At 45.6% G+C, this 25,550-nt stretch overlaps 1 protein-coding gene across 3 annotated transcripts in view; it reads left to right on the plus strand.

The window, feature by feature from the left end:
• NAV2 (neuron navigator 2) overlaps positions 1–25,550 on the plus strand; it is a 710,120-nt gene that overhangs the window by 522,895 nt on the left and 161,675 nt on the right. For all 3 annotated transcript variants that reach the window (XM_058546129.1, XM_058546130.1, XM_058546128.1), the window contains exon 7: positions 23,324–24,404. In XM_058546129.1, the coding sequence (XP_058402112.1) occupies positions 23,324–24,404 (1,081 nt within the window). The remainder of the gene's footprint in view (positions 1–23,323; positions 24,405–25,550) is intronic.

A 25,550-nucleotide genomic window follows, 5' to 3' on the forward strand; every position in this document is an offset into this window, starting at 1 on the left:
TGCAGGGTAGAGAAGGGTGTAGGGAGTGACTACTGATGGCTACAGAGTTTCTTTTTGCTGTAATAAAATGTTTAAAATTAGGTTGTGATGATGGTTGCACAACTTTATGAATATACTAAAAACCATTGAATCATACACTTTAAATGGGTGAATGTTACAACATATGAATTATATCTCAATAAAGTGGTTTAAAAATGACTTTCTTTCATGCCATATTCAAGTAGACCTTCTGCCTCAACTCTGCTCCTATCCAATAATGTTCCTGGTTAAGCGCCTTCCCCTCCCTCAGCCTCAGTTTCCCTTTGATAAAGTGAGAGTATTGCCTTCAGCTTAAGGATAGCAAAGAGAAGAATTTCTGGTCCTCCTTTCCCCATATGTATTTAACTTTAATTCAGTTCAGATGGAATGGTCCCTGGGATAGAGAATGCACCCCCTTTTCTGGGAACCCAATTCCCGAGGCTGTCCGAGTTCCAGTAGAGCCCCAGGCAGTAAACAGAGCTGTAAGGCAGGTAATAGACTACCCGGCTCTGTCCATTCCCTCTGGAACCACAGTGTAGGGAGCCTTTGGTGCCGGCCTCAGAATTTTAAGTAACAGCTAAGATATTTATCTTTTTGCCTTTGATCCAGATGAAAAAAACAGGTTGTAGCTTTGAGTTGTCAATTGATCTAATGTGCAGAAACAGCTTTCCGTGCCCTCAGCAAGCAGAGTCCCAGAGTGCAAGGCGGAGATTCCTGCTTATAAATCGTCCTGCAGTTTCTCGTGGTTTGTGGTTAGGGGATTCTGTGGAATCTCAGGGAAGTACATTTCTTCAGGAGCAGGCTTGAGCTAGTCTTTTTCTTCTCCCACTTGTCCTATGGGCTTTTGGAAAACAGGCCTGTCAAAGGGTCGCAAGTCAATGACATTAGAGGAAGTAATTATTACCATCATCTTCCTCCTCCTCCTCTTCATCACTATCATAAAGCCTTACATGTGGGTCAACAAGCAGATGTTATAAATGCCTGCCTTATAAATAACTGTAGGGCTTTTAATGTAGGTGAGTTGATGGACTGTGAACAAAAGTGACATTGTAACAATAACAGTGAAGATATGGTAATGGTAGCCACTGGTTATTGAGCTGTTCTTCTGTGCCCGGAGGTGTTTGAGGTACTTAGCATGCACAGCCTCATTTAATCCCTTACACCACTACCAGGGGGTGTCTGTAGGATCTTCTCCATTTTACAGCTGCAGAAGCTGAGGCTCAGAGGGATTAAACAAAGTTGCCTACATCATGTAGCTGGCAAGGACCAGAGTTGAGATTGAACTAGGATCCGCATGAATCCAATGCTGGTATTTTGCTTTTAACCATCACACTATCACCCAAGCTAGCTTTGACAAATGCACTAATCATTGAGTCCCTTTTTTGTGTCAAGTACTGTACAAATTATTGGAGATGCAGCTATGACCAAAACCAGCAAATGCCAGATGAATGCTGAATTAACTACACAGAAGAAGGAAAGAGTATTCTAGACAGAGGGAACAACATGCCCAAACACTAGGGGGGAGAGAGAGCAAGGCATGATCAAGGAAATGAAAGCCGGGGGTGTGTATGTGTCTGTCTGAAGCAGGCGAGATGCCTTTCTCGATTCTACCCAGCCAGTCAGCGCTAGACTCTGAGTTCTGTGAGGGTAGGGAGCATGCTGTCATGTTCAGCAAATCCTTGTTGAAAGAACAGATGGTGGCCGAATGGGATTAGAATCCAGGTTTCCTGAATCTGTTTATGTTCTGCCCAGTCATCTCACTCTGTGAACTCTTGGACAATTCCAAATTGGCCTTGGACAGTGGATGACTGTCATATTGTGATTTATAATAGGAAATATATCTTTGGTCTTCATTCCATTCCTGGCACAGAGCTCCTAAAACCCTTGGAATTTCCTAAGTGATGAGAGTGAGAAAGATGTCTTTTGTTCAGTTAATGAGGTGATTTTTGGACCGCACCTAAGGATGGGGGCTGGTTGCCAGTGGAGCCAACCATGTGATTAGAGGGCTGGAACTTTCAGTACCACCCCCCTGACCTCCGGGGAGGGGAGAAGGGCTGGAGGTTGAATCAGTTGCCAATGGCCAATGATTTAATCAATTGTGCCTAGGTAATGAAGCCTCCATAACAACCCAAAAGGACAGGGTTTGGAGAGCTTCGAGCCAGGTGAACATGTAGAGATTCCCCATATCTTGCCCTATGCATCTCTTCCATGTGGCTGTTCCTGAGTTATGTCCTTTTATAAACCAGTATCTAGTAAGTAAAATGTTTCTCTGAGTTCTGTAAACTGCTCTAGCAAGTAATTCAACTCAAAGAGGGGGTCATTGGAACCTCCAATCTATAGCCGAGTGGTCAGAAGCACAGGTGATAACCTGGGCTTATGACACTAGTGTCTAAAGTGAGTAGTGGGGGGACAGTCGTGTGAGACTGAGCCCTTAACCTGTGGGATCTGATGCTATCTCTGGGTAGATAGTGTCAGAATTAAGTTGAACTGTAGGACACCCAACTGGTGTCTGGGAATTGCTTGGATGTGTGGGGAAACCACCCCCCGACCCTAACACTTGTTGGAATTGGTACTAGAATCCTTTTTATGACCTAATGTGCCCACGCAGACCAGTCAGGGAGGAAATCAATTTTCATAGCACTGTGGGGTGAGAACCCCCAGCCTGGCCACACAGCTGCAGCAGGGGTGGAGGGATGTGCAACGTTCTGCCCCAGGAGCTCCGTTGGCCTGGGAGGCTCACAGTAAAAGGGGATGCAGATGGTGATCCAGTGGCTGGGTTATTTGTGGACACAGAAACCTGACAGAGTTCCGTGATGATGAAGTCCTGGGCCCGCTAAATCCCAGTCAGTTTCATTGTCTCTTAGCAAAAGGCGGCTCTGCCTTGTGAGCACACGTGGTGACTTCCACAGCCATTGTGGCGATTCTCATGGCTGAGACGACCGGTCACAGGGATTTCATCACTGAACTGCTGGGTTAGATCTCAACCGAGTAACCTCTTTCAGTGCTTACATTCTAATTTTTTAAGCAAAATGTCTATGTTCGGTGGTAATTTTTTAACTTTATCTCATTAAATAAAAGATCAGTGAACTGTCAAAAGCAAGATGAGCTGGGGCCGATGTTTTTGAAATACAAAAATGTGGAAACGGAATTTACAGCTGGACTCAAGGACATGTTTGCCTCTTCACTTGTGTAGAAAAAGTGCCAAAAAGTGCATTTCTGTATCTCTTGAAAAAGGCTGCTCTGCTTCCCAACACCCACAGCTTTGAGCAGTTGTTTATATTCCACTTAAACACGTTTGGACTTTAGTGTCCGTGCTACTGATTACTAAAATGTTAAATAAATGAAACAGAAACCAAAATGTGTTTAAATGTAATATTTTAGAATGTCTTCCTCCCCTGTCCACCCCATGAGACTGGTCACCGCCTGTCTTTGTGTCCCCATGACCTGACACCAAATAGACCTTCATTAAATGAATGCATCCTTCAGAGTCCATTTCAAATGCCTATCTTGATGAAGACCGCCTCATGAGTTTAACTGGAAATCCTCACCCTTGGGAATGTGGCCCTGTGGGTCTGTGTCTTCCCAACCTTGGAATAAATATCCTAGGGACCCAGACCACGTCTTCTTTCTCTAGGTACCCTGCCCACCCCTCCAAAGAATGTCACTTTATACATTGGCTCCCCCAACGTGTTCGCCTCCAGACTGACGTCCATTAGCTGGAAACTTACTGGCAACTCAGAGAGAAGCTAGATTAAACAGACACTTCCAGTGCATACTTTTACTCAAGGAGGGACGGGGCATGTAATCTGAGTTGTCCGAGGAAACTCATGCATTCCTGGCTGCTATTTTAAGACTCTCCTCCTAAAACGATATCCTTCAGGTTTATTTGGTTTAACTCCTGCTCTGGAAGTTGGCTTGTTTCTGTGCATCAGAGTTGTCATGAAAGCAACTCCTCCAGGATTCCGGCCGGACAGCTGCAGAATAGCTGGCATTTTTCTTTCCTTCCTTCTGTATTGACAGCAGGTTTGAATCATCCTGCCCTGTTTTCTGTAACATAACCAGGCCAGAAATCATTTGAAAAACATTTAGGATGCCTAATTTGATCTTCTTTTCAATGAGAGGGAGGCATTGCCTGGTACATTTTGTATTTTTGTGTTTGGAGATTTATTAAGAACATAAAAGGACCCCCCTCTTCTGCCCCTCCTGTTCCCTGCTGATCAACCTGGGAGTGGGGGATCCTTTCACAGTCAGGAACATCCTATCAGCCCACTGCTTCCACCTACGTCCTTGGAAATTCTTGGAAAGTCTGTCCACTCATTCCTTTGCCACTGGCCGCCCCAGTTGGGTCTCTTCCTGTCAGTTGAGTCTCTGGCTGGCTTTCTTAGGCTCCTACCAATCTCTGGTGGAACTCTTCCCCTTCATACAGAGAGAGCCAGAAGTTCCCCAAATGGTAAACCAGGACACAAAATGTGAAAACTTAGCCAGAGTGGCCAGTGTGTGTCCCTGCCCAGCTGCAAGCCAGGTTCCTGCCTGCCTTTCCCTGAGAGGGGGACTTGGAGGCACAGAGGAAGGGGAGGCAGGCAGCCTCAGCTCTTGTTCCAGATCTGCTGCTCATTCAAAGGGTGACCCTGAGCAGTCATCACACTCTCTGGGCCTTGGCTCCCTCCTCTTTCCGAAGGGGCATCACACTAGCTCACCTGAGTGCTTCCTTGCCACCATAGTGTATGTTGACCACACGACGGCTTCCTGATGGATGGTGCCCATCCCTAACCCTTTCTTACGTCTTTGCCTTCCCTACCCTCCTGTAGGTGTGGCTTAGTCTCCAAAAGCTAATATAACTCTGGCTAATGCTACTTTTTGTCAAAGCCAAAACAAGGACTTAATCCCTGGAAACTGCCTTTAACCTAGATACCTGCTGGGGACTCCCTGAGCCAGGGATACACTGAGCCAGCTTGTACCAGCCCATGAGAGCCAATTAAAAATTTTTAAGAGTTTCGCAAGACCGTTGATGTCACGTTGGTAGCTTGGAATCTGCCACGGCGGGGGTATTTACACTGCAGAAATCAGCAAATGCTATAAATCAGAACTTTTTCTTCGGAGTCAGTTGTTAAACATTTATCAGCCTACCATTGAGATTCAAATGAAATTGATCCCCAGCTCACAGGTAGAAGACGACCCAGTGTGCTTCCTAATCTTTCTGGAAGTGTTCCGTTTTGCTTATTTTGTTTTGTTGGGGTGAGGGTGGGGTTACATACTGTTAGTCTGTATTTGTTCCTACTTCCTGTTTTGCTGAAATACTTGAGCTTGTAGACCACACATCTTACCATTCTGTGTGCAGTTTCTCTCTCACCCCTGGAACTGCCCCAACTCATCCTCTCCTTGAAAGAGTGACGTAAGGCTCTGGGCATAGTAGGTTTTTCCTGCAAGTTTAGGGCCATGGAGGGGTTCCAGTGTTGCAATGCAAACAGCTTCAAATTGAATATTGGATGTTCCTGTTCGTAAAAGTCCTTCAGCTTCTCTGCCACTGGGAATTTCTCAGTGGCCACCTTTTGTTTTGTTTTTAAGATTCCAGCTTCCTACTATATTCAGTCATCCTTCCCTCTCCCTCCCTTTCTTATGCAGCCCAGTTTATCTCTGTTTTCTTGTCTCCTTCCAGACCATGCCCCCAGAGCCTCATCTTCCACACTCGGAGTGGCCTATATCCAAGGTATTTCCTAAACAAAGGAAGCTTCTTAGAGGAGCTCTGGTGCCAGCTGTTAAAATCGTTGTTTTCCCTGTTCCTCTGGCTTCAAGGCTTGGTAGCTGACTACCTCCAGTCAGTAATTCATTTCCGCTCTGACGTGGTGTGCAGCTTTGCGGCACCAGTCCAGTGCCTTCATTTGTGTACGCTGATTGAGTGTTGACTTTATACCAGCTGTTATGGTTTCAAGGGGCTAAATTCATCATGGAGGCCATCAGGGGCCTAGTTTTTGATGGGGATTGGGGAATCCCCATCAGAAGTTAATCTGATTTTCGTAAGGAAGAAATTGATTTTTGTTGAGAAGGGGGAAATTGTAGTCAAGCAAACCTCTAGCACATGGACCTTCGAACACCTAGTTACCGTTTCTCCTCTCTGCTTGACTGTTTGGAGGGTGTACACTCATCACCATGCCTGCCAAACCCCCATGAGCTGGCCCGCCTGCCCACTGGAAGCTTCTGCCGCGTGGAGTAGTTAGCATTTTCACGCAGGGCCGTGTGCTCTCACATATCCAGCCTTTGTCAGTGCTGCTCTCTGTTGGAAATGCTTTCCGTCCTCCTCATTCCTCATTCTTCTTCCCACCGTTTCTAATTCATCTGTTACATTTCAGGTTAGACTTGGTTTTCTCTAGAAAACCTTTCCTGACCCCGGGAACTGAGTTTGAAGCCCCTTCTCTGAGTTTGCACAGCACCCTGCCCTTAGTCTCTGGTCATCCTCATCGTGTGCTGTGGTTATCTTGTCCATCCTTCATTAGCAGGCGAGCTCCTTGATATCAGGGCCTGACCCTTATTCTCTTCTCTCACTGTTGCCATCACAGAACGTGGTATACAGAGACTTAAATAAGTATTTCTTGGTAGAATGAATAAATGAATGAGTGAATGAGCTATAGAGCAATGATTTGTAGCTTAGACTCTGGAGCTGGCAGATGTGTACCTGTCATTTGACACTGGACCAGCTACTTAATCTTTCCAAGCCTCAATTTTCTCATCTGTAAAGTGGGGATGTAGCAGTCTCTACTTCTTAGGGTTATTGTGAGTGGTAAATTAGGCAATGCAAGTAAAGTACTTAGCGCAGTACCTTTTACACAGTATATGCTCAATAAGGTATTGTTATTATTGTTATTGTTATTATTAATGACTAAAATCATAAAGAGCAAATGATAGGGAAATAAGCTGATATTTTGGTGTACGTACTAAAAAGTAATAACTTCCAGCATTTAACTGGAATACAAATTATCCTATTTCCAAATAACATCTAAACATGTATCGGTAATTTTCAGTAATGGGGACTAATGTTCAGCAATGCAGCCTGAAGCATCACATAGAGTTTTCAGTTAGACCCAAGTTTACTAAGGAGAAGAAATGGAATAACGTGCTTTAGAGAAAAAACAAATCAATGTGCATTAAAACGAAAGTTTTTGTTGTTGCTGTTAACTGGCTTAACTAGAAAATACAGTTAGAGTATCTCTTTCAGTTCTTTAAAGCATTTCTAATTAGCCTCTTTGTAGTAACCACTGTGTTAGGTTCCTGACCTAATGATGTTTATCTTACCCTCATGCATGCATTTAGTCACTTATCAAGCAACATTTATCCTGTATCAGGTACTGGAGATAAAAAGATGAATGAAACAGAGCTCTGGGCTTCAAGGAACTAATATTCTAGAGCAAGGGTCAGTAAACTTTCTCTTAAATGGCCACATGGTAAATATTTTGGGCTTTGCAGGCCATAGGGTCTCTGTTGCAACTACTCAATTCTGCCACTGTCGTGAGAAGCAGCTATAGACAATAAGGAAATGAATGAGCCTGGCTGTGTTCCAGTAAAACTTTTAACAAAAATAGGTGAAGAGCCAGATTTGGCCTTCAGGCCCTAGTTTGGTGACCTCTGTCCTAGAGGAAGAGATATGCACTTAGAGGGAGCTAAGTCTGTACCAGACTAGTAGTAAGCATAAAGGGCTAAGACCTGTGAAAGGTAAAGGATGGGGAGATGAGAAGAGGATGAGTTGGGCTGTGACCTTCACAGGGAGAAATGGGTTAGGGAAGTGGGGGGCTGTGTGAGGTAGAGGAGAACAAACTGAGGCCAGGAGGAAAAGACGCATGGCTGGCCCTTGATGCAGAAACGGAGAGATCAGCTGTCCTGGACCTGCACTAGGCAGCCCAGATACTGCAAAGACCTTCTCGCTCTTGGGAGATCTGATTGAACTGTCTGGAAGCCACTTCAGGATTTCTGCAAGTTCCCATGGACTGCCCCCAGCTGCTCTCTGTGAAGGTTGTCTTCATTCCACCCCAACACCCTGAACACAGCACCCTACATCCTTGCTGGTTTCCAAGAGATAGCCACTCACAGCAAGCATGTCCTAGTTTTAGTAACTTTTGAGACAGAGTATTGTGGTGTCACAGGGAGGGAAAACGTTGCCTATCACAAGTCCCCTGGCTTCCTTGTCCCGCCCACTGCTTTTCCCTCTTTTCTCTCTTTTCGATGTAACCAAGCACTTTGTTGTATCTTCTGTAAGACAGTTGCGTCCATTCAGGTTCCCCTCGGGCTTCAGACTCTGGTCCAAGTGGTTTATCAAGGAATTCTCCTACCAGAGACGACTCTCCCATCCTGACAGAAATTCTGGTGCTCTCATTACCCTAACACACAGTGGCTTCCCAGAAATAGTGTGCTACCCCCTTCTCCTCCTGCAACCCCCCACCCCCGCCCCCCACTCCATAGCTTTGGTCCCACGGGTCTATTAATTTTTACAAAGGAGAATGAGGCTGAGGCAGCAAGCTGTAGCCTCCATGTTGGACAGTCCCCGGCGTTAATCTCACCTTTGCGTTCAGCAGCTGTGTAATACCAGGCCAGTGACTCAACCTCCCTGAGCCTGAGTTTACTGTTCTATAAAACAGGCTTGATACTGCCCTCCTCAGGCAGTGGTTGTGAAGATTCAGGAAGAGAACCTGGCCGCCAAGCTTAGTCCTAGCGGGTGTGAGGCTAATGCTAGTTGTCTTTTCCTGCCTTCATTTCTGCCTTTAAGTCCCAAACTGGGAGTATAAAATTGCATTTGGGTCTCTGTCACTCATTTACATCTTTGTTATTGTGATATGTGTCTCTTGATAAAGGACATTTAGTCATTTGCCTTGAACTTGTGGTATCTGGATTGACAGCTGGGTGTGACTAGATCAGTAGTCAGTTTCATATTATTTGAAACCATCAACTTTGCTTTTGGCTTGTCAGCCAAGTTTGGGAAAGAATGAAAGCGTTGAGTCTGCACGCCTGGGAGGTGACTTGCAAGGATCCTTCATTGTGGAAATAAATTCAGTACGTGCGCTGGATGAAGCGAGTATATGCGTGCTGGTGAGCAGGGAAGAATAACATTCTGATTGAGTTATATGTCCCATTTTTCATTATGCCTGGGTGCAATGGATATGCCCCAGAATTCCTGGTTGAGATTAGCATTATGAATGCATTTAGCTGACCAGATTTTACCCTGATCGAGTGGAGAATCTATATATTTTGTCCTTCTGAATTTAATTTCAATCACTAAGTTTGGGTGCCTGGACACTTCATTTCCTTTTAATACTTTGTAAAAAATTAAGTTCTGAATGTTCTATGCAGGGATGGGAAAACAGCTTGAACGACTTCTTTGGCTCCCACGTGCTCCCAGACCCACCTTGTGATCCACAGTCCATAAACATTCCCTGTCACAAGGGTTCCACTTGGTTGTTACTTCTGCTTTATGCTACGTCTCACCCACGAGACTTAGAACCCCTTAAAGGCATAGACCATGTATTCATTGCTGTGTCTCCAGCACCTGGGAAAATACCCGGAACAGAACATGTGTCCAAAATGTTGGAGGGACGGAATGGGATAGGATGGATGGAGCAGCCAACACTAAATGTTGTGGTTGTTTTAGGATTCCAAGGAGAAACATTGCCAAATAACTTTGAGCCCCAGTCATAGCCCTGGTTACCGTACCTCCAGAATTCATTATTCAAGATGACAGAGATCCCCTGGAACAACATTTAATAAGCTTTGGCATGTGTAAGTGTGCATTAAAACCTCCAAGCTGGTTCGTGAGCAAGCCTGGTCTCCACTTTCTGTCTCCTAGCCCCGCACACGGGTGAGAAGCTCCTTGAATCTCTTTTCACCGTCATTCACGTGAAGAGCCCTCTGAGTCTTACAGAAACAGAGCAGATGCCAGGAGGGTCTAAGTCCTCACGGTGGACAGTGAGAGACGTGTTCACTGGGCTGCCTCCAGCGAGCCTGGTGAGGCGGACGAGGCACATGGGCCAAAGCCTGCTTTGCACGGGGCCCTGGTTCAGAGAGGAACAAGGGGCAGCTTGCTTGCCAGCGATCTGCAGTCAGCCTGGGCAGGGCCGGGGGGAGCTACTTGCAGAATGTGGGTACTTTAGAATGCACGGGGCCTTGGGAAGGGCCGTTCTGCTTTTCGCTATAGAGTCGGGTCAGAGAGGGCTTTTGGGCTGTGCCCTGGTCCCACTCTGCTTATGGAAGACAACAATTCCACCAATATTTTGTACAGCTATACTTCACTTTAAGAAAGCCCAATGTTAGTAGGGGAGTGCAAAATCAATCTGTTTGCAGAGCTTTTTGCAGGATGCTCTCCCATTATTATTCCTTTGCTCTTCGTGGCAAAGGAAGAGAGCTTTGGTCACTGTCTCCATTTAGTGGAGTCCGTGGATTAAGAGCATTGGACTTTAGTGTTCAAATTCATGCACGGCCACTTCCTAACCTGACTTGGGCAAGTTGCTAACATCTCTGAGCTGCAGTAAATCCACTTCATAAGATGCTTATGTGTGAATTAATGAAATCATCAATTAGATAAGTTTGTTAAATGAAATTATTTAAAGCACTTAGGATGGTACCTGGCACCTGGTTGGCACTCAGTAAATGGTAGTTATTGGTGTTAGTTTTACTTTCACTTATGAATAAACTGGAGCTCAGCTAAACTAAATAACTACATCAGGGTTACCAAGCTATTAAATTGGAGCTGAACCCATCCACAAAGTTGCATGATTGCATAATCCTAAGGGTGGTGTGAATAGCACAGAGCAGAATAAGACAATTACCTTGGCATTCTTCCACCTCATCATGATTGTCTTGTTTTTAAAAGATGTCTTAGCCTTACAGAAGAGTTACTAGGATTGATCTAAATGACTGCTCCATTTACAAAAACTCAATCTACCCCCAACTTGTCACAGCCAGGCCGGTTGCATAAAACAAAACAGACACCTGCAGGAAATTGCCTCCTGATTTGGGTCAGGGAAGCCGGTAAGCAGTCTCTGGGGGCATTTCCTACCTCAGTGTATTTCGTTTTTTTCAGAAGAAAAATTCTGTTTTTCCATTAAGAAGACAACTGTCAGGTGAAAAGGCTCAGAAGTCCAGTGGAGCCGTGTGTGGAGCAGGGACATCCACGAGCCCTGAAATGATTTGATCTGTCTGATACCAAGTGTCTGCGTACTTGGCAGAATCAGGATAAATGACTGCTTTTTTCCTTCTGTTCCTGCACATTTGGCATAATACATTCATAGATAGTGAATAATAGTCCAATTCAGCTCTCAGTTTCTGCATTGAGTCCCCCAGGGAAATACAATAAGCTAGTTCTTTGGTTGGCCTCTGATTTTGATTGGCAGAAAAAATAACAGCAGAAAGATTACATTTTGCCAGCATCCTAAATTTTGAAGAAAAAAACCATACTTTAAATTATTGCTCAACTGTTTGACGTTCTCATTTTTAAAAAGAACCTCCTGGAGGGAAAAATTCTCTTTTTCCTCAGGGAAGGAGTTCAAGGTCAGAGAACTTTGCTGTAGAGTCTCTGAAAGCTGTTGACAGAAGACTTGATGAAAATACTCTGTCTTGTACCGAGAGAGGGGCACGCACTTGGAGAGTTTAGTTTATTGTCTCTTCTTAAGGCGGGTAGACTAGGAGTGCAGCTGAAGTGTGTGGACTTGATATGAAGTTGCCTGGCACTAATCTGTTGGATCTTGGGTGACCTACTAAACCCCTGTGCCTCAGTTTCCGCATTGGTGAAACAGAGTCATTATTACCTATCCCACTGGATTTATCCTGCAAATGAAAAAAGTCAATTTAATACAAATATTCTCTAGCATAGCGTCTGGCACAAAGTGCAGGCTCCATAAATGTTGGCTGTTATTCTTATTAATATGTGGTTATTAATATTGTAGAGGGTTTTTTCCCATGGAAACCTTTTGTCAAATACAATCTTAGATGTAGAGAGAGCTGCTCCAGTAGAAGTAGAGCAGAGGACATGTAAGAACAGGTTGGCTCAACTCCCCCAGGGCTGTAAGGGGTCCTGGCTCTCACCGTCCACACGCACTTGTTCAGAGCAGACCTGAGTTGTGGGCCTGCCCCAACCGGTGCTGTTGTAACCCTTCTTTTTGTTGTTCTGTGTCCGTGGTTGGAAAAATCAAAGGAATGGGAAGCCACATTGGTCATAAGAGTTCTTTCTTCCACTTTGCCTTTTCCCAACTCCTCTCTTCTCCAAACTGAATGGGTCACTCATTTTGGCCACTCCTCATTGAGAGTGGTTTAGGGTCAGATTCTGGTCCTTATTCTGAGCAAGCTACAATTTCCCAGTGTGTTGTAGTAAGACTCCAATTCTTGAATACCTGGTTTCGAACTTCAGTATGGATGGCAATCGCCAGGGGAGCTAGTTCAACGCCAGCTGCTTGGGTCCATCCCCAGAGATTCTGAGTTGGTAGATTTGGGGTTAAAGCCAGCAAAGCTACCTTGTTTAACAAGCTCCAGAGTCCTAAGTTCGGTAGCAGCTGTGACATTTACCGACTATGAGATCTTGAAGAAGTCATTACCTGCCCAAGGCTCTGTTCCCTTTTTGGGAAGTGAGTGACTTAAAGTCGTGGGTTTCTAGGAAGCCTTTCCAGGTCTCCAAAATTCTGAAGATTTCACCATTCCAGCTGTGGTCTGGGCTGTGCACAGCAGGGCGAGATCCTCGATCCTCACCTCCTTTGTTCTGAATGTCATTCCTGTTTTAATACAGGCCAAGATCACATCAGTTTTTGTGGCCAGCATGTCCCAGGTCTGAGTCACAGCCTAACTGCTGATAGGAATCTTTTTACGCATACCCGCTGCCTTTTTAGGCATACCTGCAGTCATGGCTCCTACTTCCTGTACTCATGGAGTTTTTTGGCTGTAGCCAAAAACAGAGCCTTATACTCATCCTTTTGAAATAAAAGGGAACAGATATACATTAAGGATGTCTAATGCTGAAGATGCATATCATGAAAGCATTTTGCAGTCTACCAAATTATAACTTCACAGGGGAAAACGGTGCATCTTCTTCTCCCTTGCATAGCTCTCCTGGTTAGTGACTGGTACCTGTTGGACAGCCATCTTATCTGTCTTACCTTATTTGGGTTGTGTGCCCATTTTCTGCTCCCTCCATTAGGGCAGTGTTTACCAAAATGCATCCTATGCTAGGCTGCTTAAGCTATCCCATAAAATCAGTTTTATGGCAAAAATACATTTAGGAATCACACTAATCCCATCATCATTTTGGATATTGCCAGTACAAGTAAGCCTATTAAAGGCTCTGAGAAGCCCTGCAGGCAAGAAAACTGACTACTATTTAGCCCTCCGTTTTCCAAAGTTACCTGACCCTGGAACCCCTTGTCTCTGTTACTGCCTGTTTCTGTTTTTCAGTGGAGAGCATTTAGGTTTAACACTGCACTGGGGGCTCCTATTTTGGAGTGGCCGTCATTTGCCCCAAGAGAAAGCAGGAAGATTGTGCTGGTATCTTAGAGGAGGGGGCCTGCAGAATTTAAGAAACTCTATCTTAGAGGGATGTATTTACAATAGTGTATAACCATTGTACTCTGCCAAAGAGCTGTTAGCTATGGACAATGACCTCCTGCAAGAATGAGATTTGCCCCCTGTAAAGTGTTTATAATCTCTCTGTGAAATTTCATACACCCTTGCAGAAAGGGAGAAGGTTTTCTGTGGCCAGTTTTGTGCTTTCTTACAGCCATATATGGTACAAGACAGAGAAATGGCTTGACCAATTAAAACAAATGCTTTCTCCTGAAACATGCTGCTTGGGATTTTGAACAAATAAGTTCAGGAGAGAGGAAGGAGGTGTTTTGAGGGTGATAGGGCTTCAAGAAATGAAAAATCAAGACTAGGAACACTTTGTTTTTAAAGGTATCCTCTTGTGGATGTCAGCAGTCAAATGATTTGTCTCGGTATCCGGCTGAGTGGGAGGATTTGAAAACTATGTGTAGGACACCTTTTGATCTAAAGAGTGGGTGGGAGGGAGAGAAAGATTTTAAGAATCTATTCTCTTTTTAAGGTGTTATACAAGGTCAAACGTTAGCCCAACTGTATATTAATATTTCCAGCCAGTTAACCTTTGTTTAGCTTTTCCAGTTCTTTATGACATTAAGTGAGATTTGAAACCATACCTCGTAGAACTGGAGAAAATGGAATGAAAACTATGTAGGAAAATGGTGCTTCCATATTTTCTTTTATTGCTTTTTAGCTACCAGCAGAGAAACAAATGACCTCATCACCCATGGTTTCACTTGGTTTTATCCAAAATAAGCCACTGAAGAAAAAGAATTACCTTGTCGTATATTAAAGAGAAACAGCTGTAATTGCTCCAGCTAGGGAGAGCTGCTTCTTCCCCTGCCCCCGAGGTGAAAAAGTCACTGAGAAAACCGGGGACTTTGTGGCTCATGCGAGACAGAGATGGCTTGAGTCTATTAGGATAACCCACTTTTACATTCTGGACATTTTTGGGGGTCACACCATCGCAAGACACTGGAGTATTTGTACATGACCTTTTCAGTGACCCAGTACAGCAGAATTTCCACCATTCATAGAAGAAAAAGCATTAAAAACATCACCAAGGTTTCTAGTTTTTTGAGTTCACTTGGCTTTAGAGAGAGCTGGCGTGGTTAGCCCAGAAGGGAAAGCCAGGCACACCTGATCTTAATTTTGATTCATATGGAGGGGTCCAGTGTGGGTGATAGTTTTTATTTGTTTGTTGATTTTTCCAGCAATCATTTCGGGCACCTAGTAGTGCATCAGCCAACCACAGCACTGGGCAGCGAGTGACAGGGACCCCAGAGAAGCCCCGACAGAGCCCTGTGGCTCTTTAGATGCAAAGAGAGGGCTTCTGGTTTGGGGATTCTGAAGGTTTCCTAGAAGAAATGGCATGGGAGGTAGACTGGGGGCTAAGGTCAAGTGTGGATGTGAGGCAATGATGCGGGCAGTGAGGCAGCCCAGTCAGAGGAAGCTGCTTGACCAGAGAGTCAGTGGTGGCCAGTTTAAGGAGGAAGAACCAGGTGGCATATTTGCTTGCCTGCTAGAGTTTGTTGAAAAGGATCACTGTTCCTTTGAAGCATAAGTTGCTTTTTTCAAACTAGAATAAAATAGTACAAATAAAGTAGTATTCAAAACTATATAATTTCATGTGATTCATTAACCATCAAACTAACAGAGAAACTTTTTTTTATCTATATAGCAAACATTTATTGAGCCCTAAGTGTGTGCCAGGCCCTGTGCTAATAAGCACTGGAAATAAATAGTGAACCTCTCACCTATTTAGGGCATGGGGTCAGAATTCTGTTACTTGCAGCTAAATACAATCCTGTTTTTTCCATTGGGATAAAATATACACAGTATGATATTTACCATTTTAGGCATTTAAAAATGTACAGTTCTGTGACATTAAGTACATTCACATGGTTGTGCAACCATCATCATCCATCTTCAGAACTTTTCATCTTCCACACCTGAAATTCTGTACCCATTAAACACTAATTCCTCATTTCCTCCTCCCCCCCAGCCCCTGACAACCATCATTCTACTTTCTGTCTCTATGAATTTGACTACTTTGGGTACCTCTTATGAGTAAGATCATACAATATTTGTCCTTTTATGACTGGCTCATTTCACTTAGCATAGTGTCTTCAAGGTTCATCCATGTTGTAGCATGTGTCAGAATTTCCTTCCTTTTGAAGGCTGAATTAATATTCCGTGGTATGTATATACCACATTTAGTTTATCCCTTCATTTATCCAAACAATACCCATTGTTTATCCATTCATTGATGGACACTTAGGTTGTTTCCACCTTTCGTTATTGTGAATTATGCTGCGATGAACATGGGTGTACAAATATCTGTTCAAGTCCCTGCTTTTGGGTGTATAACCAGAAGTGGGATTGCTGGGTCATATTCTATGTTTAATTTTTCGAGGAACTGCCGTTCCATTTTCGACAATGACTGCACCACCTTAATTTCCACAGTAGTGCACAAGGGTTCCATTCCAATTTCTCCGCATCCTCACAAACACTTGTTATTTTCTGTTTTGTTTTTTTTTCAATAATAGCCCTCCTAATGAGTATGAAGTGATATCTCATTGTGGTTTTGATTTGCATTCCCTAATGATTAGCGATGCTGAACATCTTTCCATGTGCATATTGGCCATTTGTGTATCTTCTTTGGAGAAATGTCTATTCAAGTTCTCTGCCCATTTTTTAATCAGGTTGTTGTTGAGTTAAAACAGTTCTTTATATATTCTGGATGTCAATTCCTTATCAGCTATATGATTTACATGTATTTTCTCCCATTCTGTAGGTCGTCTTTTCCCTCTGTTGATAGTGTCGTTTGCACAAAAGTTTTTAATTTTGGTGAAGTCTAACTTCTATTTTGGGGGTTTTTTTGCCTGTGCTTTTGATGTCGTATCTAAGAAATCATTGCCAAATCCAGTGTGATGAAGTTTTTGCCCTGTGTTTTCTTCTAAGAGTTTTATAGTGTTAGCTTTTATGTTTAGATCTTTGGTCCATTGTGAGTTAATTTTTTTATATGGTATAAGGTAAGAATCCATCTTCATTTTTTTCCATGCAGATCTCCAGTTTTCCCAGCACCATTTGTTGACCATCCTTACCCCATTGAATAGTCTTAAAAATCATTTGACCATATATGCGAAGGTTTATTTCTGCACTCTCTAATCGGGTCCATTTGTTGGTATGTGTGCCTTAATGCCAGTACCACACTGATTTGATTACCATAGCTTTGTAGTAAGTTTTGAAATCAAGAAGTATGAGACCTCCAATTTTGTTCTTTTTCAAGATTGGTTTGACTATTCAGAGTCCCTTAAGATTCCATATGAATTTCAGGATGGATTTTTCTATTTCTGCAAAAAACATTCCTGGGATTTTGATAGGGATTGTATTAATATAGCAACTTTCTAAAAATATTTGTTTATGTAAATCATCATTCTTATTCTAGCTTGGATGTTCTAGGATCCTACAGAATTGTAGACACAAGAAGATTCTTAGAGTCTGTGGGTCCGGAGCCCAGCTCACTGTTACTCTATGCCATCTCATTTTCCTTGGTTCCCATGCCCCCTTCTCCCTTTCTGTACCTCCAAGGATCCTCTCTAGACAGTTGAGGAGAAGACTATGTTTAAGCCCATGCCCTTAATTTTAGACATTGATCGCACCAGTGCTGAGAAGGCTCCTCTGGCCAGGCTCAAGGAATGCTGCAGAATCACCAAGTGGGTTGAGTGTGGTTCACGTGGCCAATAGGGCTGTAAAGAAATGACCTGAGCAACTCTGAACATAATCTCCAGCCTGTGTGGCTGGAGTCCACACACTTTAAAAAAACTGGTTTCAATTATCCTAACAAATTTGAGTGCTCAAGATTGACACGTTGACAAATTATAGGAAATTGCAAACATTTTCCCAGGCCCAATGATCAGGCCTTTTCCTGAAGACTCTGGAAAGGATTTAGGCAGGAAACTTCCCCAGGGTAGGTTTAAAACCACAGTAGCGGTGACAGAGGCTGCAATCAGCCGGCCTAGAACACACTCCCTGAGTGCCTGCTGGCATCAGGACCAGACCACCAACGTCTCCCTAGCTAAGAGGCTGGGACAGAGGGGACCTGTGGCCAGTGTTGGCCTTCATGGAGGGAGAGAGGACGAAATGCTTATTTATCTGCCTTAGACAGTATTTTCATTTAGAAGGTATTTTGGTTACTGTCAGGGAAGGTTAAGGCTGGTTGCCAGAAAAACCAAACTTTTCGCCTCCCCACTGAAGGATGAATGCTCTCCCTAAACTCTGAAAAAAAAAAGCCTTTTCTCTTCTTCAAAGGCATCCTGTCTGCCATGTTTCAAATGAGACTTTTCCTTCTTGTGATGGTCTGTCAGTTGGTGGTGGGGTGAGCCTCGTAAGCGGGTCTGTTAGAACTGGGATGTTCAGTCTGCAGGGCATGACCCTCCACTAGTGGGTCATAGAATCCGTGCAGGGGCTCTTGATCAGCGTTTGGAAAAATGGACTGCGGTAGACTATATCAGAGCTTACTGCACATAGTAATATGTATAATTACTTATATATGTAGTTGTATGTTTTATAATATAAAATGCATATATTGCATTTTTCAGTTTTACATATGGATATTTGAATGTTTATTGGGTGTGATGTAATATGTCATTCTTACTATGTTCAGTAGTCAAAAACTTGCTAAAGCCATTATTTTTTAAATTATATTTGGCTAAACAAGGCTTGGCCATGTTGCCAGATCTGTCCATTCTCAGCAAAACATTGTGCTAAAAAAATACATATAAATAAAGTTCTAAACGGTAGCCATTTCACATTAGTTTGGAACCTAGTCCTTATGTGGGCCTTCTGATTTGATTTCTATTTGGTTGATTTCATTTTCCAAAAGAATAGATTTAATATAAAGCAAGTGTTTCTAAAATACTTATTATATATTTTATATAAAAGTAAGTATTTCTTGATTTAATGGAACAGTGTTTCCACAACTTCAGTCTTTCACAAATCTTCTGCGTGATTTTTGCCAAATCTGTGAACCAGATTTTATTTTTTTTATTTATTTCATATTTTCCTTAAATCAACTCAAATTTTAAATCTACATTTAATATCCATGAAACTGTTAATTTCTATATGGACTAGTTATCTGTTCTAATATGCAATAAAATAAACATACAACTTTTAAAATATAAAAATATTCATTCATGTGCCATTGACAATAGTCTCATCCACTTCAGTGGCCCACATAGCATTATTGGAGGAATACTGATGTTCAGAACATTCTTGATGCTTTTCTCCTTTCTCTCTCTTAGATTCCTTTGCTCTAACAAAGGTCCACATGCTTAGAAAAGAAACAAGAGCTATTAGTTATTGGGGGGAGAAGTGCTCTTAATTTTAAAGAACTCGCCCCCCACCCCTACCCCACACCCCTGGCAGTGTACACACTTGGATACTTGTTTTCGTAGAATACTAGTGTTTCTGAGTTCACAAGCAACTCACTCAAGGTTGACTATACCTTGACCCAGCCAGATTTTCTCCTTCATTTATTAGTAAACATCTTAAGAGAACTGTGGAGGGGGAATGTTTAAAGATAAAAAAAAAAACACCTGTAAGTCCGAGCACAGAGTAATGATAGCAGTGAGTGAGTGAGGGCTGTGTTCTTGGGGCCTGCTGGGACAAGACTTGCCGTGGCCTAGCCTCATAGGGCCTCTCGGAGACTCACTGAGATTTGAATGGAACCAGCTGAAAGGACTCTAGAGGAGCTCATCCTCTTTCTTACAAATGGGGCTACTGAGGCCCAGAGGGGCAAAATGGCATATCTAGGGTCACACCATCGATTGGTGACACAGCCTGAGGCTTGGCCTACCCACCCACACCTCTTCTGCATTTACCTCGCCATCTCAGAAGTCTGGTGAGGAAGCCTTATGCTAGGAATCACGGAACCCCGGCTTTAGAAATGGCTGCTTTCCAGAGAAAGAGGAACAGGCCCCAAACAGCCACTTCAGCCAGGGTCACTGGTGTGACACTTTAGGAGGGACAGAAACGTGTCAAGTTGATCTGGACAAGACCACTCACGACCTGGAGCCGCCTTCACTATTGAGGGGATTTCTGGCCATGATGTAAGCACAAAATATTGACGATCTGATCCTCAGATGTCCCGCTGCCCTGTACCCAACTCAGGAAACTTCTGTTCTAAAAACCAAATTCAGAATCATCTCCAAGTGCTGCAGTGAGTAGCCTTGAAATGTCCCCACGATTCCACAACCAGGGGAGCCCTGGCTAAGTGCCAAGTAGAAATTCTGAGGCTCGGAGTCCTGGTCCTGGTTTTTCCCCTTGAGTTTAGGCTGACAAGTTTTAATAAAACCCTAATGACTAATCACAAATCTTGTGTCTCCGTTGCCTTAAATGTGACTTGGCAAAAGTCAAAACTACCAACCAACGATTCATAAACTGTATCCTGAGTATTTCCTATGCTCTGACAGCTTTGGGACACAAAGACGAATCAAGGAGGGTGTGTCTGTCCTGGAGGAACTCACAGACCTGTGGAATAACCAGCCAACCCACAGTGGAAACGTGGCGTGACAACTAACTCAAGGGTCACCTCCTCCAAGAAGCCTTCCCAGATGGGAGAATTAGTAGCTCCCCATCCTTGGGTCTCGTGGTACCTTGTACAGCCTTCCACAGTCCTTTGCCTTGTTCTGTGCTCTGTTTTGAGGTCTGTTGCCCCTTGGGACAGTGAGTGCCTAGAGGGCAGGAGCTGCATTTTATTCACCTCTGTATTCCTGGTGTAAGGAGGTGGCCCTCCAGAATCCTTCTATGGAGAGGTGTGGACAAGGTTCTAGGAAAACACAGAGTAGGGAAAAATGCCATTGATGCAACCCAGACAGTTCATTCAGCTTGAGGGTCTCAGGTAGCGTGACAGAGGAGAAGGCACTTGAGCCGGGGTTTAAAAGATGAGAAGGAGTTCCTGGGAGCCGTTTGGCACAGGCTGAGCAGTGAGTGTGCGTGTCCGTCATGCCTGCGTTGTGTGAGCTCTTCCCTGCACCTAGCACCTTTCGTCTGAAGGAGACATGCGTCTTCAGCGAGTCCCCACATTTCACTTAGACAAGCCAGGTGTCTGTTAACTCTGAGTCCGTCGTTAGCTAGTTAGCTGTGGGTTAATGTCTAGCTGTGTATGTTAGTGTTAAAAATACACAGAAATGGTAAGTAGGGGCATTTCTTGTCAAAACCATTTTAAGCAAGCTTTATAGCCATTCCAAGGAATGTGTGGGAGCACAGAGGTCCCGTTGATCCATGTACTTATGCTCAGTAGGGAATATGCCTAAAACTGCTTGAGGAAGGAGGGGTGTCCCTCTGAATGTGATGTTATAGTTCCTGTAAGGACATTGTTGCAACCTGCCCACCAAACCCCCTTTTCTTTAGCAGTTATTTTCTAACAAATGATAAAATTGATTAATTACCGTCTGTTTCTCCCTGCTAGAATGTGAACTCCATGAAGGCAGGGATCTTTGTTTTGTGAAGTGCCTAGAAGAATGTCTGGCATATTACTAGGTGCTCACTGAATGAATGGATATTGATAAGTATGAACATACTGAATGAATGAATGCTTCTGCCCCAGACCTGAGCCCAGGTAGCAGGGAAGGCAGTTGTCCTAAGTGGAACTTGGGGTTGGAGGGTCACTAGTATTTCACCCCGAGCGCCGGCCACTGTGGCCTAGGCTGCCTCCTTTCCAGTGGCCAGGCTGGTCCATGCCCCACCATGATGTCATGAACATACCCTTGCAGTAGAAATGCTGATGCCTGAAAAGCACTCTGGTCATTTAAGTGGCTGTTGTTGAAATGTATTCTTCATCAAAGGAGGTACCTGTCATGCAGTCCCAGGAGCACTGTGTCACTGGTTCGAATCCCAGATACGTCCATGTCTAGCTCTGTGGTTTAGGGTTAATCATAAGCCTTCTCTTTGCCTCAGTTTCCTCACTGGTAAAATGAGGACAGTAACCCCCGCTTCACAACGTGCCTGGCACTGCACCTCCTGACCCCAGGAGGCCCTCCGTAGGCAGCATCAGGCCTGTGGAGACCCTCAGAAAGGCCGGCAGTGTGGGTGGGTTCCCGGAGCCTGTTTCCAGCCGGTCTCCAGCTCTTCCCAGGAAGAGATCCAGCAACACCCGGCGGGTTTCGTTAGGGAGGATTATGCAGCACCCCCCTCCAAACCCAAATCCCAGTAAGTCAGGAAGATGTATGTGTTTTAAAACATTGGGAGGTCTGCTTTGGATCACCCTGGAGCTGTGGCTTCCCCGAGCGGCTGCGAGTGAAGGGAAGCAGTTCCTCTGCCGGGAGCTCTCTGCGCCGTGCTGTGCTCGTGTCCCACACAGGGGCTGCCTTCACTCGGCCTTGGCGGCCGTTGACTTTTAAATCATAAAAAGCCGCTCTATATACAGTTTACTCTGTTGCTAGAAGGCGGCGGAACATAGGTATTAAAAAAAAAAAAAAAAGGGCAGAAGAAGCAGCCGTTAATCCCGCCAGGCTTCTGGGCACTGGAGCAGTTGCGGATGACAAAAGTTAATTAGAAACATGAGCAGTTTAACCGAAAACACTTGTGACAATTGGAAGGGCAGCCTCTTCAGTTGGAGAATTTTTCCTAGGGAATCGTTGTGGGAGAAAGTGGCTGCTGCTAGGTAAGTCCTGGCATCGTGACTGTGCAGGCGGGGACGTACTATCTGGGTGCTGAAGGGCCACCTCCTGGCTGCTACGAGCACCAGGTGGGCTCGGGGTGTGGGTGGGCGTGGGGCTCAGCCATGGGCGAAGCGACATCGTTCCCCGCCACTTTCTCTCTGACAGCTGCCTGACGGGGGAGAGCGCCGTACCGTTCTGAGCGCTGCCTGGAGAAGGGAGCTGCAGTTTGCATCTCCGAGATCTGGGCCGCCCTGGTGGCCAGCAGAACTGCAATTTGGAACCTGCCCTTCCCAGAATAATTCCAGTTCTAGTTTGGAAATATTTTGAGGCTTTTCTGAGAAAAGAGTCTGGCTGGGGAAATACGCCCTGAGTGCCAAGGGGGAAGCCTTGACTTTCAGATAACCTGCGTGTTTTCTTGCCTACGGTGAAGCCATGTGCACAGTCTACACTCTGAAGCTAAAAAGTCTTTTTTATTTTAAGTCCAGCCTGATTCATGTTTGTAACTCTTTAAAAATGCCAACACAGGAAAACTTAGATGCTTTGATAGGATGTAGCAACTTCTGTGGGTGGTTATTATTCTGTAAAGATTGTACTTGGTTTCTCTTTATTTTTTCGCCTGTTCTGTTTTAATGTCTCTGCTACATTGTTTCTTAAAGTTGGATAAGTCTTGATTGTTTGGCATAACTGGGAAACGGGGTTGTGGGTTGAATAACTCAAAACAGTAGATATTTCCTACATTTTTCTTACACCACCACGGTGGCGGTGTGGGTTTTTGTTTTTCCTTAAATTTATGTGCTTAATTGTGCTTCACGTATGTTGATGTTAAGATCAGCGTGTATTTGCACAGCATGCACCACAATGTGATGGGGGGATGTGAACTGTGCATGATGGAGAGCAGGAGGAAGTCAAGGTGGGATTTAAAGTTGAACCACAGGGAATGCACAAAGCACAAAGCGGGTGATGGAGCTATACGGCGTTCGGGTCGGGAGCGATTGGCTGTCTAACCATGGCCGACCCTCCCTGGTCTTCAGGGCAGGTCCGCAGGTGTAACTCGGGTTTCTTTCTCTTCCCCGTCTCTGCAGAGCCATCGGCAAGCCCAGCCTCCTCCTACCCCGGAATGAGCGACCATGCACCTGCCTCTTCGGAGAGCGGCGGCCCCTCCGCTCCGGCTAACTGCGGCGCCTCCTCGGCCATCCCGCAGCCCGGCGCCGCCTCCAAGCCCTGGCGCAGCAAGTCGGTCAGCGTGAAGCACGGCGCCACGTCGGCCGTGCTCGCCATCAAGCAGCCCGTGCCCGAGGCCCCCAGGCCCAGCCCTGAAGCCATGAAGCCCGCCCCCAGCAATCAGAAGTCCATGCTGGAAAAGCTAAAACTTTTCAACAGTAAAGGGGCTTCCAAGGCGGGCGAGGGCCCGGCCCCCCGGGACACGAGCTGTGAGCGGCTCGAGATGCTGCCCAGCTTCGAAGAGAGCGAAGAGATCGAGGCGGCGGGCCCCGCCTCCAGCAGCCCCAAGATTGCGCTCAAGGGCATCGCCCAGAGGACGTTCAGCCGGGCGCTGACCAGCAAGAAGAGCTCCCCGAAAGGCAGCGAGAAGGAAAGGGAGAAGCAGCAGCGGGAGAAGGAAAAGGAGAAAAGCAAGGACCTCGCCAAGAGAGCCTCTGTGACAGAGAGGCCAGACCTCAAAGAGGGGGCGAAGGAAGACCCCAGTGGGGCAGCCGTGACCGAGATGCCAAAAAAGTCCTCCAAGATTGCCAGCTTCATCCCCAAAGGGGGAAAGCTCAACAGTGCCAAGAAGGAGGCCACAGCCCCTCCCCACAGTGGAATACCAAAACCAGGGATGAAGAGCGTGCCCGGGAAGTCCCCAAGTGCCCCTGCCCCCCCCAAGGAGGGGGAGCGGAGCCGGGGTGGGAAGCCGAGCTCGGGGCTCCCGCAGCAGAAGCCCCAGCTGGACGGCAGACACTCCAGTTCCTCCTCCAGCCTGGCGTCCTCAGAAGGAAAAGGCCCAGGCGGAACCACCCTGAACCACAGCATCAGCAGCCAGACTGTCAGTGGGTCCCTGGGGACCACCCAGACCACGGGAAGCAATACTGTCAGTGTTCAGCTACCTCAGCCCCAGCAGCAATACAGCCACCCCAACACTGCCACAGTCGCGCCTTTCCTGTACAGGTAGGAGCGGCCACCCACCTGCCCTTCCTGGGCCATTGGGCACAGGAGCCTTCCTGGCGGATGCCAGGTCTTTGAGGGCAGTCTCAGGCCCGCCCTCCAGGAGCATTTGAGCAGGCAGCTAAGGTACCAGCTGATAAGCTCCTAACAGAGGTCTACACGGTGTGCTTGAGGGGGGGGCAAAGAAAGCTCAAGAGAGTAGAATTTGAGCTGAGCCCAGGGTGAGTAGGATTCCACTGGGCATTGGGGCCCCGGGGGCATTTCAGAAGCAGCAGCGAGAGCAGACACGTGAGGGGTGGTTTGGGATCACTCGCCTGGTTCCAGCATCAGTCCTAACGCATCCTAGATGTCCTGTAAAAATAGAAAACACAAAACCCACCTTGCTGAATAACCGAGACTTCTTCTCACAGAGCTGTTTGTCTTGAACTTTCAGATCCTCACAGTTTCTACCGTATCACACGTATGAAGTATTTTTTCAGTCCCTGCTGTGTGCTGGGATCTTTTGAAGGGAGAGTGGGGTGAAGAAGGGAAGTGGTAAGGAGGGACCAGTTCTAGAAGGCAAAAGAACCCAGGTGTGTTGAGGACAAGTCTGGGTGTTTGTGTCTGTCTCCGTCCTTCTGTCTGTTATCTGTCCGTCGGTGTCTCTGATGACACATCCGTGGGGCCACAGGAGACTCTGTGGAGCCAGGTGCTGCTTGCTCTGTGGAGTTCTGGCCTGTGAGAGCCTCCGGTTTCTCAGCCTGCACTGCACACCTTTGCGGGATGGAGGACCCTGGCTCTGGGTGCTCCTTGTTACGTGAGGGTGAGTCATCTCCAGGCAGGTGGAGGCTCCCCGAGCACTGCTCTCAAGGGAGTCCCAGAGCCTTGCTCGAGTAGTCAGCTTGATCCTGTGCTTGAGACGTGTGGTGTATTTGGCCACACTGCATAGTTGAATGATAACTGATGCCTCTACAGAGCCAAAGGGGACTAAGATTGAATGTCATATTCTAGGCACTCATTTTACAGCTCTTACCCTAAGTCCATACACATGCACAATTGTGTGCACACACTTGTACACCCCTAGGCATGGACATACGTTGACAGTCACACATGAGTCTGGACACAAGTACACATTCAGATGTAAGATGCAAATGCCCGTAGGCGCACATG

This window comes from Diceros bicornis, chromosome 7 (assembly GCF_020826845.1).
Source record: "Diceros bicornis minor isolate mBicDic1 chromosome 7, mDicBic1.mat.cur, whole genome shotgun sequence".
NCBI lineage: Eukaryota > Metazoa > Chordata > Mammalia > Perissodactyla > Rhinocerotidae > Diceros > Diceros bicornis.